The following is a 17,845-nucleotide window of genomic DNA, read 5'->3' as shown; positions in this document are numbered from 1 at the left end:
TAATATTATATTTGTCGTACGACAAATTTTTTAAGCACATTGGTTGACTATGGGATAGAAAGTTTCTAAAGATTCAAAAAATTATTATCAGAGAGAAGACTGAGAGGTGTCATGGCCCGCTTTTTTTTTTTTTTTTTTTTTTTATTGAGCAAGAAGCACGCTTTGGCTAGACGCCATACGGCATGATACATGTAAGATTAGCGTCTGTCGGTAAGATTTAACAGTAGATAAAAATATTCGAGTAATACAATTCTTTGGTACTATCGTAGATTATAGAAATTAAATTATAAAATCTTTTAACAGCTTTTGTGCACATAAAAAAAAAATGCTTAAACATAAAGAGAAACATCGAAGTTAAAATCGTTCTTATTTCTAATGTGTCGTAATGTAATAAAGTAAATATATATATTAGGAATATATAGAAAATTTAAGATTTATATTAAGTAACATTATCTTATTCTAAACCTACGTAATACAGCTGTAAAAGAAAAGAAAAGATACATAAAATTATGTTCTATTTGCATGTTACATTATATGTGTCGACCTACACTCGCATAAATTAGTACATATTTACATTCGCACATATATATGTTCTCATATACATATTTTGTTATTTATATTATTTAATGTGTGAGATTTAATATCATAAGAAAATCGCTAGAGTACTTATTAAGTTAGATATCTGACTTACATTAGAACTTATAATAAAACTTAAATTTTGTAATGTTATGGAATTGAAGAATAGATCTTATTAAGTGTTAGTAAGTATTAATTACATGTGTTAATAATAATTAGTCTGGATGCAAGTATTATGTTTTACATAAATGTCATAAATTATATCTGAATTTACCCAGTAAGCAAAATGTTAGCAGGTTGGCAGCAGATTGGCAGCAAATTCGATCAGAATCCCACACCAGAACCATAGCCATCTGTGTCCGCATTAAGCTTTTGTTTTGGTGACAGAGTCTGTAAAACATAACCTGTCAACAAACTGTCGGCAGAAACCGAGCAGGATCTGCGCGATGCAATTTGATGTTAGATTGCCAGCAGAAACCGAGCAGAATCTGCGCATGCAACCTGATGGCAAATTGACAGCAGAAACCGCACAAGATTTGCGCTTACTTTTATTAATATTATATAAATGCAACAAAATTGATTACAAGTGCTAAATAAGAATATTATCGGCAAGTTAATTACAATTTTCTTCTAAAATGACATATATGTCATATGTTATATCGTAATATATGTTAATGTAATATATGTTATATCGTAGTTATATCTCATATAGCGAAGGACTAATTTAATTAAATTAAATTAATAATAAAGTAAATGATAAAAGTAAATGTAACTTGTAAAACTGGAGATGTAATTTATTTAGAATTAAATTCTTGCTTTATGCCTCAAATAGGCAGTACATGAATAATTTTCCATTTATCATATTAATTCCAATCAGTTTAATATTCTGAATCTCATCTGCTTGTATCAGATATCAGAAATTAAAGTGATAGAAATTAAAATGATAATTACTATATTTTTAGTCTTTCATTCATATTCGCGATTTTATATATATTTCTGACAGAAATTAGATTACGAGAAAGTACAGCTCACGTAGCGGTAAGTGAAGGAACTATCGAATCATGCAAACTCTGTTCTTCCGTTTCTGCCGTCAATCTGCTATCAGAGATTGTGTGCGCAGATTCTGCTCGATTTTTGTTATCAATTTGCTATCAAATTGCGCCTCACAGATCCTGTTAAATTTCTGCTATCAATCTGCCGTCAGTTATATCAGCAGACTCTACTCGATATCTGCCGAGAATTTGATATCAAATTTCATTGCGCAGATCCTACTCGGTTTCTGCAACCAATCTGATATCAAACTGTGTTGCGCAGATCTTGCTCGATTTCTGCCACCAATCTGCTATGATAATTTTAAACAAATCCTGTTCAGTTTCTGCTATCAAATTATGTCAACAGGTTTTGTAACATTTCTGCTGACATTCTGTTATCATTATTTGATATAACAAATTTTTTATACAATCTGCAATCTTACTGTCGACAAAAATTTGTAGCAGAAATTGACAAAATCTGTTTGAACAGACTTTGCTGACTGGGTATATTCAATATCCCAGTATATTTTTGTTAACAACCCAGTGTAAGCAAAATGTTAGCAGGTTGGCAGCAGATTGGCAGCAAATTCGATCAGAATCCCACACCAGAACCATAGCCATTTGTGTCCGCATTAAGCTTTTGTTTTGGCGACAGAGTCTGTAAAACATAACCTGTCAACAAACTGTCGGCAGAAACCGAGCAGGATCTGCGCGATGCAATTTGATGTTAGATTGCCAGCAGAAACCGAGCAGAATCTGCGCATGCAACCTGATGGCAAATTGACAGCAGAAACCGCACAAGATTTGCGCTTACTTTTATTAATATTATATAAATGCAACAAAATTGATTACAAGTGCTAAATAAGAATATTATCGGCAAGTTAATTACAATTTTCTTCTAAAATGACATATATGTCATATGTTATATCGTAATATATGTTAATGTAATATATGTTATATCGTAGTTATATCTCATATAGCGAAGGACTAATTTAATTAAATTAAATTAATAATAAAGTAAATGATAAAAGTAAATGTAACTTGTAAAACTGGAGATGTAATTTATTTAGAATTAAATTCTTGCTTTATGCCTCAAATAGGCAGTACATGAATAATTTTCCATTTATCATATTAATTCCAATCAGTTTAATATTCTGAATCTCATCTGCTTGTATCAGATATCAGAAATTAAAGTGATAGAAATTAAAATGATAATTACTATATTTTTAGTCTTTTCTTCATATTCGCGACTTTATATATATTTCTGACAGAAATTAGATTACGAGAAAGTACAGCTCACGTAGCGGTAAGTGAAGGAACTATCGAATCATGCAAACTCTGTTCCGTTTCTGCCGTCAATCTGCTATCAGAGATTGTGTGCGCAGATCCTGCTCGATTTTTGTTATCAATTTGCTATCAAATTGCGCCTCACAGATCCTGTTAAATTTCTGCTATCAATTTGCTGTCAATTATATCTGCAGGCTTTACTCGATTTCTGCCGATAATTTGACATCAAATTTCATTGCGCAGATCCTGCTCGGTTTCTGCCGATAATCTGTTGTCAAATTGCGTCGCACAGATCCTGCTCAATTTCTGCCATCAATCTGCCGTCAGTTATATCAGCAGACTCTACTCGATATCTGCCGAGAATTTGATATCAAATTTCATTGCGCAGATCCTGCTCGGTTTCTGCCACCAATCTGATATCAAACTGTGTTGCGCAGATCTTGCTCGATTTCTGCCACCAATCTGCTATGATAATTTTAAACAAATCCTGTTCAGTTTCTGCTATCAAATTATGTCAGCATGTTTTGTAACATTTCTGCTGACATTCTGTTATCATTATTTGATATAACAAATTTTTTATACAATCTGCAATCTTACTGTCGACAAAAATTTGTAGCAGAAATTGACAAAATCTGTTTGAACAGACTTTGCTGACTGGGAATCTAGTTTAGCAATCTAATTTAGCTAAATATTACAATTAATAGCATTAATAAATTGATCCATAGCCAGTACTATGCTTTCATCATATATAAGTATTAAAAGAGACTTGACTGGATAGGGAAAGGTGTTAATAGAAGAAATTAATTGACGAATAAAGAGTTTCCTTTCCGTATCGAAATGCTTGCATTTCCAAAAGATATGATCCAGTGTTTCCGGACTGTCACAGCTAGGACATTTCGAAGAGGGAACAATTGAAAATCTTGATAAACTTTCGTTTAGAGAGGTATGTCCACATCTCATCCTACAGATTGAAACTACTCCTTTTCGCGACATATTATAGTGATGAAACCAAGGAGATCTGTTTTCCGACCAGTAATTTTTCATATATCTAATAGCCTTGTCCTTGTTAGCTTCCTTACACCATTTAAAGAACGATTCAAATTGCTCTTTTTCCAAGTAGCTTTAAAATCTCTTACCGAGGTACACATTTGATAATCTACTTCATATTTTGGAGCTTCTTTCGCCAGTGAATCTGCAGTTTCGTTTCCTTCTATCCCACAATGACTCGGTATCCAGATTAGTTTTATCGAGCCATTCTTTTCAACGATCTGTTTAATTTGATGTCTTATTTCAAGGATTAAGTGAGATGATTTATTATTACAGCTAACATTTTGTAATGCCGACAGAACTGATTTGGAGTCTGAAAAGATCGTAAAATTTAAAAAACCGTGATTACTAGCTTGGTTTATCGTCTCTAAGATGGCCATGGCTTCCAGAGAGTATATAGAAGTATAAGAAGTAGATCGAAATTTGAGGTCAAAGGTGTGATCAAATGAAGAAATTGAGAATCCTGTAAATTCTGCATTAGGAGTTTTTGACCCATCTGTAAAAAAACAGTATGAATTATTGAGAATATCTTGAAAGATTTCTCTAAATAACGGTTCGTTATTATTAGATTCTTTATCAAAATTAAATCCTGTTGATAAGTCAACGTCAGGTTGAAACATCATAGAGTCATGTTTTGGTGTAACAAAGCGGTCTATAGTTGGATTCTATTAGGTGAGAAATAAAAGATACTTCATGAAAAGTTTCTAAAATAATAGAAGAAGTATACCCAGATAGCAAAGTCTGTAGAAAGCATATCATGCCAAGTGTCTGCTATCAACTAATGTTAGCAAAAAGGCTACAAATTTGATACTGAAGTTATTACTAATTAAGTTGACAAATTGATGTCAAAAATCGAGCAGAGCCTGCTCACAGAATCTGACGCAGATTGGTGGCAGAAACCAAGCAGAATCTGCTAACATGACTTGATATCAGATTATCGGCAAAAATCAAACAGAATCTGCGTGTGCGCAATTTGACTGCAGATTGACAGCAGAAGTGTAACAGAGTTTGCATGCGTGATCTGATGGCAAATTGGCAACAATCTGCATTTGGTTCGATAGTTCCTTCGCTTACCGCTATGTGATGTATTTTCTCGCAATCAAATTTCTGTCAGAAATATATACAGGGTGACCCATTTTAACTTAGGCAGCCAAATAACTCGAAAAATAAGCAAGATAGAGAAAAATGTTTTAGACAAAAGTTGTATGGTTTCGAGGGGGCCATAAGATGGTATCATTGGTTTGACCTTGAAGAGTCATTTGAAGGTCACGTGGTCACTTCAATTTTTTTAAATGGAATACCCTATATATTTTTGTACATTCTTGTAGCTTATTTCGAGAGCTTTCCAAAACACTATAATTAAGTACCTTTCCGTTAAGTACTTTTTGAGTTATGATGCTTGAAATAATTTCTTAATTTTACATAAACCGTAAAATATCTTGTAAAATATTCATTTTTCGATCATCTTACCTTAATACTTTTATGTACAAAATAATGAGAGGAATCAATTGGTGTAAAGAAAACACATAGTTGTTTTTAAGAAAAAATATGGAATTGTTAATTGCAAATTACATATTTTTTCTTCGAAACAACTATGTGTTTTCTTTACACCAATTGATTCCTCTCATTATTTTCTACATAAAACTATTAAGGTAAGGTAATCGAAAAATGAATATTTTACAAGATATTTTACGGTTTATGTAAAATTAAGAAATTATTTCAAGCCTCATAACTCAAAAAGTACTTAACGAAAATGTACTTAATTATAGTGTTTTGGAAAGCTCTCGAGATGAGCTACAAGAATGTACAAAAATATATAGGATGTTCCATTTAAAAAAATTGAAGTGACCTTCACGTGACCTTCAAATGACTCTTCAAGGTCAAACCAATGATACCATCTTATGGCCCCCTCGAAACCATACAACTTTTGTCTAAAACATTTTTCTCTATCTTGCTTATTTTTCGAGTTATTTGGCTGCCTAAGTTAAAATGGGTCACCCTGTATAAAGTCGCGATTATTAATAAAAGATCAAAAATATAGTAACTATTTCTATCACTTTAATTTCTGATATGTGATACAAGTAGATAAGATTCAGAATATTAAACTGATTGGAATCAATAGGATAAACGAAAAATTATTCATTTACTGCCTATTTGAAGCATAAAGGAAAAATTTAATTCTAAATAAATTATATCTCAAGTTTTATAAATTAAATTTAATTATTTTCACCATTTACTTTATTATTAATTTAATTAAATTGAACTAGTCCTTTACTATTAGATATAACTACGATATAACATATTACATATATGTGGTATTAGAAGAAAATTGTAATTAACCGATAACTCGCCGATAGTCTTATTAAGCATCTGTAATAATTAATTTTATTGTATTTATATTACTTATTTATATGAATGATCAGAAGCTGCAGATTCTGCTCGGGATCTGCTGCTAATCTGCCGTCAAATTACGCGCGCGCAGATCCTGCTCGGTTTCTGCCGACAATTTGACGTCAAGTGATGTTAGCAGATCCTGCTCGGTTTTTGCTGACAATCTGCTGTCAGATTCTGTGAGCAGGTTTTACTAGCAAATCGTGAGCCTATTGCGGACATAACGGATGCCAATCTGCTAGCAACTTTTGTGGAAATCTGTCGCCAATCTGCTGGCAAATTACGCGCATTTTGCTTACCGGGTATCTATTAATAATTGTAGGGTCATCTTTAATCTTTATTAATTCGTTTAAAATAGGTAAAATCGGATGATCCGATTGAGATAGAACTCTGGTAATCCAGTTTTTATACAAGAATTTTGCTCTAATGGGAAGAGTAGGTTCTTTAAATTCAGCTAGGAGAAAATTAATTGGAGAGGACATTCTAAGGCCAAGTATAATTCTTATTGCTTTGGATTGAATACGATCGAGTTTAGTCTTTTGAAATTTAGTGAGATTGTGTAAGACAAAATTTCCATAATCCAAATTAGATCTTATTAGAGCTATGTATATGACTCTAAGTAAGCGAGGGTCTGCTCCCCACCAAGTATGACATAAACTTCGGAGAATTTTTAGCGGATATTGACAGGATTTCCAGATGTGCGAAATGTGATAACTCCAATTTAAATTGGGTGAAAAGAAGATGCCGAGAAAGCGAATTTTCGCGGATGTATAGATTTTGTTATTCAAAACTTCTATATGTATAATGTTGTCGTCCTTGGAATTAAGACGTTTAACAAATTTACAAAATTTCGTTTTTTCAGGAGAGAGTTCCAAACCAAGATGAGAGAGTGGGATGGCGATATCGTTGACCGATTTTTCAAGCATTAATCTAGAATGATTCAGATTTATCGAAGAGCTAAAAATAGCAATCGTCAACATACTGTATTATTTTACAATTTGGATCGCAACTCTTTTCTAATTCTGAAACATAAATATTGTATAATAAAGGGCTCAAGACACTACCCTGGGGAAGACCTTTAAACGCGTAAAGAACTTCATCAATGTCTTCGTACCTACAGTGGACTTGTCTAAGATAAATAGAGTTCTTAATAAAAGCTAGGATATTCGGAGAGATACCCAATTTAATAAGTTTCCGAATAAGAATATCTGGAATTACATTATCACAGAATGATTTAATGTCTAAAAAAAAGCCAAAGCAGGTTGATTTTTTTGAAAAGAAAGGAGAATGTTAGATTGAAGAAAAGCTAAGTTGTTAATGCAACTTTTACTTCTTCTAAAATCGAATTGCGAATTCGGCAGAAGGTTAAAAAATTCTAGGTACCAATTACGCCTATTCGAAATCATTCTTTCAAGGACCTTACAAAGACAGGAGGCCAGTGAAATAGGACGAAATTTAAGGCCTTCTCCATTTTTAGAAATAAAAAAAACCAAATACCTCGTCCACTCTGATAGAAAAAAATGAGAGATAAAAATTCTGTTATAAATGTTCAGTAATAGATCTTTTGCATTAGGAGGTAGTGCTGAAATTATCTTATAATCGATGCTGTCTAATCCTGGACTGGATTTTTTATTTAAATGAAGAAGGACATAGTTTAGTTCCATCTGGGAGAATGTAGTGTCCAGCGAGAGATCGAAGTCATTATGTGAAAGTGCCCACACAACATTATGTCGTCTTAAAGAAGTCTTAAAGACGTCATGAAATTTCTAAAGACGTCTTAAGAAGTTATCAGAATTACATCTTTATGACGTCTTTAAGACGTCTTATGTCCCGATTTAAGATATCTGTCGGGCATTGTTTTAAGACGTCTCACTCAAGACGTCCCAATCAAGACATAATTAAATGTCTCACTCAGGATGTTATAAAGACGTCTCAGACATTTCAATTAAGACGACTTTTAGACGTGCGTAATTCGGTCGGTAAAATAGCTGCATTGATTTATTGATTTATTCTATAATAAATAATAAAACTCATCTTAAGTTCATTTCTTTATTATATTTTGAATATTTATACATATTTTTATGAACACTATATGCTCCTAATAAATAATTTACGATTACTTTTTAAATTATATCTTATATGATATAGAGAGGAGAATATTACAAGAGAATTATGTATTAAATAAAATACGAATTTAAATGAAGTAATAAAGAATAGAATATGAATGTAAATATATCATAATAAAGAAATACATAAAAATATACTTTAATTTCTAATAGAAATAAACTACTTTAATATTTTTCAAAATGTTTGTGATAAATAAAAAATGATTTTTTTACTCTATTCATTTATGTGTATAGCATATATATGCTGTGTATATACATACATACTATAATACAAGATTGAAATCTTATGATCTGTACAATCTAAATCATATTATTTTAGTCATTTTTATCAAGGACCTATAGCTTACTATTCTGCTGAATTTACTTCCAAAATTGAACAATTGCTAGCTTAAATATAATTAAGTTAAACTCTAGTCTAGCTAAAATGATTTAGCTTAAAAGAAAATGGATAGAATTTTTTCTTACAGGATTTCTCTGAGAGCAAAAATTGCAGATCCATAATTTTGCACGATAGTCTACTTGATATAATGGATTTAAAATAGCTCTGCATGTAAATCTTGTACATAAAACTGGATCATATTGAATTGGCGGAAGATCTACTCGTTCCTTAATTGGTTGATACAAAGTTTTCAATGGTACAACTAGTCTAGTAGCATCAATACGCGATGATGACCAAGCATTCCATTGCGCACATCGTCACAATCTTCATTTTGTTGAATAAAATCTTCATATGTCATAGTGCTGTAAAAAAATATACAAAAGATAATTAATATATTTTTTTTTACAATATAGAATTTAATTTTTTACACACACACACACACACAAAATTAAATATATAAGTGAAATATGATTTAAGATATACATTTACATATATTAAAAAACATATATTAATTTCAATGTTTTCTCATTTTCAACACTAAAAATGTTATGCAGCAACATTATACAGCCCTATTGTTTTTTAAATAATATCGTATGGAATTTTCAATAATTTACCAACCTTTTTCTCCTTGTTTCTTAAATAGTTGAGGCGATCTCCCGCATGTCGTAACCATTCTTGGATGGTCTTTTTAATATCGTGCATATTACTTTTTTCGTCGTCCGAAACGTATGCTGAAAAACGGTTTGTTACATAATTATTAAAATATTTTGTGCTTTAATTCCAATAGTTAGAATAGGGTAGTCATGAAGTAAAGTATAGCTATAAACGTTTGTAACTTTTGGAAAGAATATAAAAATTTTGATCCGTAAAAAATTGGAAAGAGTATAAAGTGTAGAAGAATATTTGAACGAAATTTGAAGTAAGATCTTATTAATAATTCTGAAGAAAAATTTAAAGTTAAAAGTGCACGTTACATCTAAGCATATGTTAGATACTATCTCGAATACTGATGTTCGAATACATTAAAGGTGCAACTATTTTTAAACAATATTACATAAAAAGGAGAAATAAAAATATATCTTAAAGAAATAATAATTACCCATAATAACTGTGACAAAACTTGTGTCCTTAATTGCCGTTGATCCTTTTTGGCCTGTCCATGATAATTTGCGGCACAATTCATCCGATAATGTGTATTTTATAATATTCCTTGTCTTGTGAACGAAAGTGTTTCCTCCAATTTTTGCAATTTTCCTTTTCTATAACAGAATGTTACAAAAATGTTTAATAATATTTTCAATTTAAACCGCTTGAATTGAAGAAAAAGGAAACATGAATTTAATATATTTTAAGAGCTTCTTTCAAAATTACTAAGCGACAAAAGGCAGCAAAAATTGTAATAAAATTTAAAAGAATGTTATATATTACGCTTTAAGTAAATTTAAGTAAATATTTTATACTATATATCTAAATTTGCGCACTAATAACCGCGTGTCTTTTGATTTTTATTTGCCTTTTTACCCCTTAGTAATTTATTATTATGTTGAGCCTATTATTTTCATTATTTTATTTTTCAAAATTGTTTTTATTATATGAATAAATAAATAAATAAATAAATATATATATATATATATATATATATATATATATATATATATACATACAGGGTGTGTCAGACCACCCGTATCAGCCGAATATTTCGAAAACCGAGAACGGCAGACAAAAATGTTTCCTATAAAAGTTATAGGGTTTCAAATAATGCACAGTAATATTAGTACGACCTTGAATAGCGTTGTCAAGATCATGTGAAGGTCACCTTCAATTTCTTAAATGGAACCATTTATTTTTCATTGCGTTATTATTCTTGTAGCTTATCTCGAGAGCTTTCCAAAACACTATAATTAAGTTAGTTTTCATTAAGTACTTGCAGAGTTATGAGGCTTGAAATCGTTTCTTAATTTTATATAAACCGTAAAATATCTTATTTTGTACATAAAAGTATTAAGGTGAGGTAATCGTAAAATTCATTTTTCGATTACCTCACCTTAATACTTTTATGTACAAAATAATGAGAGGAATCAATTGGTGTAAAGAAAACATAGTTATTTTTAAGAAAAAATTGTAATTGTTAATTGCAAATTACATATTTTTTTTTCGAAACTATGTGTTTTTTTATACCAATTATCTTATCTTAATACTTTTATGTACAAAATAATGAGAGGAATTAATTAGTGTGACACCCAGTATATTCAATATCTAGATTTTGTCTTCTACTTTTATCTCTACAAAAGAATTTTTGTTGTTGATTGAATTATAGAAATATACATTTATTTCACATTTAAAAATAGAGAGAAGAAGAAAAAAGAAATGGACGCAAAAACAGAAAAGTACTCACTAATTGTTTCCGAATCTCTCTGTCCTTTTGGAGATCCGTGTCAAATTTGAAAAATTCGTCAACTGTTGATAGCGGAAATTCCGGCAATAATTGGACTTCGTCATTATTATATATTGTATTAGCTGGTTCTGCGTTATTTATTAAATTTATTATTATCTCCAACTGTCTCGTATTCTTTTGTATGAGATTTTTAATAATTTTTTGTTCGATACGACACGCATCTGTATAAGATAAAAAAGAAAAATATTTATTTCTCTTTATAAGTATCATTAAAATTATCTGTTTAGTTATTTTACACAAGTACATACATACGAAATTAAGTACATATAACATATTGCTATTATAAGTACAATATAACGATATAATTAAGAAGGAAGAATAAAGAATAAAGTTTAATACATACCATAGCATTTTTCCAACTGATTGCCGTTGGCATTGAAAGTTGTCATGTCATCACCGTCAAGCACATTATCGGGGCTAATCATATTGTCACCAATATCATCATCATCATTATTATCATCAGGCACATTGTCATTATTAAGCCTATTACCATCATCACGCACATTAGCATTACCGCAAGACACGTAATCACCTACTAAACTTTCGTTCAACCATTCCTCATCAGTAATGTCAACATCTGTAAATATAAAGTCTGTGAGTTCATTTTGTTAGTTATACTGTTCATCACAGTGTTATTAAATTTCATTCATTGTAAACTATTTTATATAATTTTCACTTAACGCACAACCACAATCACAATCGCACTCGATGAAAGATGGGAAGAAAGGAGCATCTCAGATAAAGTTTTCATTTATCTTATGATAGCAGTCATTTGTTATAAGTTGCTAGTGTATTCGCAATATATACTGTGTCCATTTTGTGTGCAACATTCAATTTAATTTCAAATAACTGCATTATTGCAAATATGCAAATATGCAGTAATGGACACAGTATTGCAAATATGCAATAATGCAGTTATTTGAAATTAAATTGAATGTTGCACACAAAATGGACACAGTATATATTGCGAATACACTAGCAACTTATGACAAATGACTGCTATCATAAGATAAATGAAAACTTTATCTGAGATGCTCCTTTCTTCTTTCAGTTAAAAAGAATGTCAAAAAATATATATTGATATATGAAATATGAGACCTAAAAGTATCAATAAGTTTTAAATATATCATGTGTTTTATACAAATAACAACTTACCTATAAAAACTAGTTTTATTTGAGGAATTATTGAATACTTGAAGAATTGTGATCTGCGTAAATGATACATAAATTGTGGATACAAGGAAAAATTTTCTGCCAATCTAAAGCTAGTTGGATCATCTTTTGCATATTCTCCGAATTTTTGATACTGCAATAATAAGATTTTACACCTCAAAATAGATAAAATATATATTTATGTGTAAATCTATATGTATAAATATATTAAGTTTAAGCTTTATATTAAGTGTAATTGGGCACAATTTTAATGATAGAAACTACTAACAAGTCTAATCAGAATATGATCAACCCATCTTCAAACATTTGGACCATCATCACTTTCTGCTCGAAATACAGTTAAACGTGACATAAAAACAGCTGTTGCTTCCTCAAATTCTATGCTTACATGATGCAAAGATGATGATTCATCTGCCCAACTAATAATTAAAGATATCCCTATAACATCATAAATATTTATGATATATTATTATTTATGATATTATAAATATTTATGATATACATATAATGTATAATAAAAAATATATTTACTTTCTTGCAATAGTAGTAACTCTAATTCGCCTTTGTCCATTACTATGTTAATATTGGATAATGAATTGAATACAGCCTCTTCCACTTTGCGGAATTGGGGCTGTATGTTAATTTGCAACTTCAAAGAATAATGCTGTTGTTGTAGATGGTGTCAATGAACAAAATTTCCACTGACAAGTAAGCCTACTTCTTGTAGTACTCCAACACTTGATCCTTTCTCCCACTGACATACAAAAGATCCAATTGCTCCAGGAACTTTAATTTTCTGAGATGTTTTTACTTCTAAGATTGCATTGAATGCTATTTTCAAATCACCCTTGGCATCTGTAGCAAATATTCGTTGAAAAGTTTGTTTGAATAATGAAGAATTAAATGAATCCCCCATCATCATATGACCACCAGTAGAGTTGCAATATTGTCGCCTTTCTAATAAACCAGTTTGGTGTCAAGAGCACAAAAATAAATATCTATTATAAATATCTATTATGGCCATTAGTTGCAGCACGTGATGCAAGTGTATCATAATGCTTAATTGCCTTTTTATGCTTAGCATTATCTTTTTGAATATTATGATGTGATCTGATTGGTTGTCATAAATCATCAGTTACAACTTGGCCAGGTCATTGAGAACATGGTCCGCCAACAAATAGCATAATCCTTAAATACATTGATAGCATTATATGTAGGATTACAATGAAAAACATAACATATATACACCATATTACAACATATAAATACCTAGCATCAGTATTTGCATAACTAGCTTCTAAGAGACCCGTGGCGACTGCTAATGCCACACTTGTAGATCGCAATGAACGTTTCTCTGGCCCAACAGACCATGGATCACGTTGCAGTTCTCCTAAAAGATCTGTCGAACTGTCTCATATCACACTTATGTACTGGTTACAAAAAGCGATTAGCAGCTGGCAATAGTTACGCACCAGGTCCTCTTGGTTGATTTGGATTTTGTCCAGGAATTAGTCTACCTATACCTATCAAAATGTAATGTGAATAAAATGCAATAAAGTAATCATGAAGAACAATGACTAATATAGTAAATATAACTTGGGACTTATTCTATTCGTACCTAACATATCTTGAACTTGTTTTGGTTGAAGATCCTTTGTGCTTCTAATTCATGAACTTGAATCATTTTGCCAAATGTGATAAGACCAATAAGAGCATTGAGTGAAAGCAGAGACAATGACATTTGTAATGAATCTTTAAGTGCCTCTAATTCTTCATCATCCAGACATATGTATCCGCAAAAAGTAAAAATATTGATGGCAAACATTGGGCTCGCTAAATAATACATATAAATACATACAATTGGACTGAGATACAATAATATTTAAAGTAATATATAAGTAACATATATATATATATATATATATATATATATATATATATCATACATTTATATATAATAAAAACTATAATAAATCATGTAATGTCAATAAATGATAATAAAAAAAATGTTCGAAAAGAATCAAATCTTAAAAAAAGTAAAATCAAAAATATTTGTTTCATAATATAACTATTCAACATATATAACACATATATAACACTATTATTCAAATAAATGCATACATTTTGATCATTTAAATATATTTCCTTTTTGTTTCTTATTTCGAAGAATTTCCTCATAAATTCTTTTTGCAAAGTTTTTTTCTCATAATTATTAATATAACTCACAATATGTGTATTATAATGTAACTTAAAAAAAATAATATATAATGATAACACAAATTTAGAATTTATTGAAATATAAAAATATCTTTACAATATTTTTATGAATACTATATGCTCCTAATAAATAATTTGATTTTTTAAATTATCTTATATGATATAGACAGAAAATTACAAGAGAATTATGCATTAAATAAAATACGAATTTAAATGAAGTATAAAGAATAATAAAGAATATGAATGTAAATACATCGTAATAAAGAAACACATTAAAATATACTTTAATTTCTAATAGAAATAAACTACTTTAATATTTTTCAAAATGTTTCTTGTGATAAATAAAAAATGATTTTTGTTCTATTCATTTATAATACCTTATTACTTACCACGATAGTCTATTTGATATAATGGATTTAAAATAGCTCTGCATGTAGATCTTGTACATAAAACTGGATCATATTGAATTGGCGGAAGATCTACTTGTTCCTTAATTGGTTGATACAAAGTTTTCAATAGTACAACTAGTCTAGTAGTATCAATACGCGATGATGGCCAAGCATTCCATTTATGGAACGCACACCGTCACAATCTTGTTGAATAAAATTTTGTTGAATAAAATCTTCATATGTTGTCATAATGCTGCAAAAAAAATATACAAAAGATAATTAATATATTTTTTTACAATATAGAGTTTAATTTTTTTACACATACATACATATACATATATATATATAACGTAGCATAAAGTTGTAAGCGAAATGAACCAAATCCATTTCCTACTATGGCCATGTTCCAAAATTCACTGCCAGCGCTGAAAATATATAATATACGTAACGTGAACTAAAGATTTTCAGCGCTGGCAGTGAATTTTGGAACACGCCCTAAGTCCATTCTACAATGGCAATAACAAGGCTGTAGGAGTAAAGAATAAACTGTTTCTAATGAAGTAAAGACAAGAAATAACGAAATAGAAATTCTCATTAGTACTCTAAGGTAATAGTAGTACAAAATGAGAATTGTCTATTTCATTACTTCTTCTTCTTTACTTCACTAAAAACGATTTAATCTCTACTCCTACAGTCTTGTTACTGCCATTGTAGAATGGGCTCTATGTATGTTCTACGGCGGACGCGCAATAAGAATTAAGAACGCAGAATTCTTCCGTGACTGCGTATGCGAGACCACCGTAGAACGCACGAAATCCATAGGAAATGGATTTGGTTATTTCGCTTACATCTTACAACCTTATGCTATGGCCATTGCAGACCCGGCTTTAAATATCATTAATTCTTACCTGTGCAAAGCACTGCTCAACTTTGGTAAATGGAATAATTTATTTTCCAACTCGACCCCGTCTAATGCCTGGCTGGCCTGGCACCGCGGCCATCTTAAAAATGGCGTCTTAAAATAAATGTTCTTAAAAACATCAGAAAGACGTCTATTGGTCAGGTCTTAAAGACATCATAAGAAAGGCATGTTTAAGACGTTTAAAAAAATACGTCTTAAATTGAATGTCTTACAGACGTTAGAAAGACGTCTATTGGTCAGGTCTTAAAGGCGTCATAAGAAAGGCATGTTTAAGACGTTTAAAAAAATACGTCTTAAATTGAATGTCTTAAAAACATCAGAAAGACGTCAATTGGTCAAGTCTTAAAGGCGTCATAAGAAAGGCATCTTTAAGACGTTTAAAAAAATACGTCTTAAATTGAATGTCTTAAAAACATCAGAAAGACGTCAATTGGACAAGTCTTAAAGGCGTCATAAGAAAGACATGTTTAAGACATTCGTATTAAGTTAGCCGGAAATTTTTCAGCCAACCAAAAATCTCCTTATGGAATCGTTTGTATTTCGTATGAAGATGTTTGAAGTGTGATTAAAAACGTTTGTGAGTAATTAGAATAATTATAAAAAATTAATCATTTTTACAGTATGTAGTTAGCCAACATAACTAAATATTAAAAATTCTCCTTATGAATCGTTTGTATTTCATATGAAGAGTTTTGAAGTATAATTAAAAAGGTTTGTGAGTCATTCGTTTAATTTTAATTAAATTTTTTTATATTGTGAAGTTAGCCGGAAGCTATATAAAATGGACGCCGTCCTGTGATTGGTCGATTTGCTTATGGTAAATACTAAAATTTTCTCATGTGTACTGAGTTTAAGTGTAAGCAAAACGAGCAAATTTATCTCTTTTGTAACTTTTAATCCATGACTAATTTATTATTAATTCCGCATAATCGCATAATATATCATGGATCGTGGATAAGCGTAGATAATTGAAATATGTTTTTCTACCAATAAATAAGTAAATCTTTTATAATTGTTTTATAATGTAGTCATCATTCAGAAAATGATCACAATTTGTGATTATGTATTTAATTGTTATTTTATATTCGCTTTCAAATAATAAACTATATAATAATAAAATTTATATAAAAAGATGGTAATATATGTAATCCAATTAATTATAATTGACAAAATAATTTCTTGTGAAAAAATAAAAGTAAAAAATATAGAAGAATTTTTTTTATAGCTTGTATAAAAAATCAGTTTTATGCTAAGTATATTATAATTTTCTGGACTGTAGTAATATTTAATATATAATTTTTGCTATATAAATATATATTTCTGATATAAAATCTATTTCTACAGATAGTAAGATCGGCTGAGTTATGTCACAGAATATCGGAAGGCTTACATCAAAATGCGAGAAAGAGGAGATGGCATATATCAATATGAATCCATTGCTGATGTTGTAAGAGCAAAAATAGATATCTCTGTAGATTTTATTATTTTTGCATCCGAAAACTTGAAAGTTGCCCATGCCTTATCGGAAGTAATTACTTCCGATAAGGCATGGGCAACTTTCAAGTTTTCGGATGTAAAAATAATAAAATCTACAGAGATATCTATTTTTGCTCTTACAACATCAGCAATGGATTCATATTGATATATGCCATCTCCTCTTTCTCGCATTTTGATGTAAGCCTTCCGATATTCTGTGACATAACTCAGCCGATCTTACTATCTGTAGAAATAGATTTTATATCAGAAATATATATTTATATAGCAAAAATTATATATTAAATATTACTACAGTCCAGAAAATTATAATATACTTAGCATAAAACTGATTTTTTATACAAGCTATAAAAAAAAT

General features: G+C 30.0%; 2 protein-coding genes, 1 long non-coding RNA gene and 1 pseudogene across 7 annotated transcripts; 1 reads left to right on the top strand and 3 right to left on the bottom strand.

Annotated features, from left to right (window-relative positions):
- Positions 1-3,559: 3,559 nt before the first annotated feature.
- On the bottom strand, positions 3,560-4,560 carry LOC145975789 (uncharacterized; annotated as a pseudogene).
- Positions 4,561-8,367: 3,807 nt separating this feature from the next.
- Positions 8,368-16,111, bottom strand: LOC145975396 (uncharacterized). 5 transcript variants are annotated; one of them, XM_083105867.1, is made up of 13 exons: positions 15,980-16,088; positions 15,401-15,496; positions 15,072-15,324; positions 14,084-14,298; positions 13,735-13,988; positions 12,997-13,653; positions 12,734-12,903; positions 12,448-12,598; positions 11,636-11,869; positions 11,233-11,453; positions 9,937-10,096; positions 9,456-9,568; positions 8,368-9,199 (listed from the first exon to the last, which is right to left on the bottom strand). In XM_083105867.1, exons 8-13 carry the CDS (start codon positions 12,515-12,517, stop codon positions 9,185-9,187), a joined length of 813 nt encoding a protein of 270 aa, XP_082961993.1. In that variant the 5' UTR covers positions 12,518-12,598; positions 12,734-12,903; positions 12,997-13,653; positions 13,735-13,988; positions 14,084-14,298; positions 15,072-15,324; positions 15,401-15,496; positions 15,980-16,088; the 3' UTR covers positions 8,368-9,184. The 5 variants fall into 5 exon arrangements, with proteins under 5 accessions (XP_082961993.1, XP_082961994.1, XP_082961992.1 ...); XM_083105868.1 differs by lacking the exon at positions 15,401-15,496 and having other exon boundaries at positions 14,062-14,298; positions 15,980-16,110; XM_083105866.1 differs by lacking the exon at positions 15,401-15,496 and having other exon boundaries at positions 15,980-16,110.
- LOC145976389 (protein transport protein Sec23A-like) lies at positions 12,764-14,290 on the bottom strand. The gene is made up of 6 exons (XM_083107444.1): positions 14,089-14,290; positions 13,938-13,988; positions 13,712-13,855; positions 13,172-13,320; positions 12,997-13,114; positions 12,764-12,903 (listed from the first exon to the last, which is right to left on the bottom strand). The coding sequence occupies exons 1-6, from the start codon at positions 14,288-14,290 to the stop codon at positions 12,764-12,766; spliced, it is 804 nt and encodes a 267-aa protein (XP_082963570.1).
- An 893-nt stretch (positions 16,112-17,004) lies between the features above and the next one.
- Positions 17,005-17,527, top strand: LOC145975397 (uncharacterized). The gene is made up of 2 exons (XR_014439960.1): positions 17,005-17,188; positions 17,338-17,527. It is a non-coding gene; the product is annotated as an uncharacterized LOC145975397 (long non-coding RNA).
- Positions 17,528-17,845: the final 318 nt, after the last annotated feature.

This window comes from Camponotus vicinus, unplaced genomic scaffold (genome assembly GCF_025532165.1).
Source record: "Camponotus vicinus isolate PSW18456_S1 unplaced genomic scaffold, iyCamVici1.0 SCAF_8, whole genome shotgun sequence".
In the NCBI taxonomy this organism is placed as follows: domain Eukaryota; kingdom Metazoa; phylum Arthropoda; class Insecta; order Hymenoptera; family Formicidae; genus Camponotus; species Camponotus vicinus.
The sequence above is the reverse complement of the archived record's forward strand: the minus strand, read 5'-3'. Positions and strand labels throughout refer to the sequence as shown.

Bases quoted from the DNA above. Each gene is read 5' to 3' on its own strand.
- LOC145975396 (XM_083105871.1), bottom strand. From the start codon at position 12,517: ATGTATCATTTACGCAGATCACAATTCTTCAAGTATTCAATAATTCCT. The intron at 11,870-12,447 runs GTAAGTTGTTAT...TTATATTTACAG, and splicing joins AATAAAACTAGTTTTTATAG to ATGTTGACATTACTGATGAG. The intron at 11,454-11,635 runs GTATGTATTAAA...TATCTTATACAG, and splicing joins TCAGTTGGAAAAATGCTATG to ATGCGTGTCGTATCGAACAA.
- LOC145976389 (XM_083107444.1), bottom strand. From the start codon at position 14,290: ATGTTTGCCATCAATATTTTTACTTTTTGCGGATACATATGTCTGGAT. The intron at 13,856-13,937 runs GTGCGTAACTAT...CAGATCTTTTAG, and splicing joins AAATCAACCAAGAGGACCTG to GAGAACTGCAACGTGATCCA. The intron at 13,115-13,171 runs GTCAGTGGAAAT...TATTCTTTGAAG, and splicing joins TACAAGAAGTAGGCTTACTT to TTGCAAATTAACATACAGCC.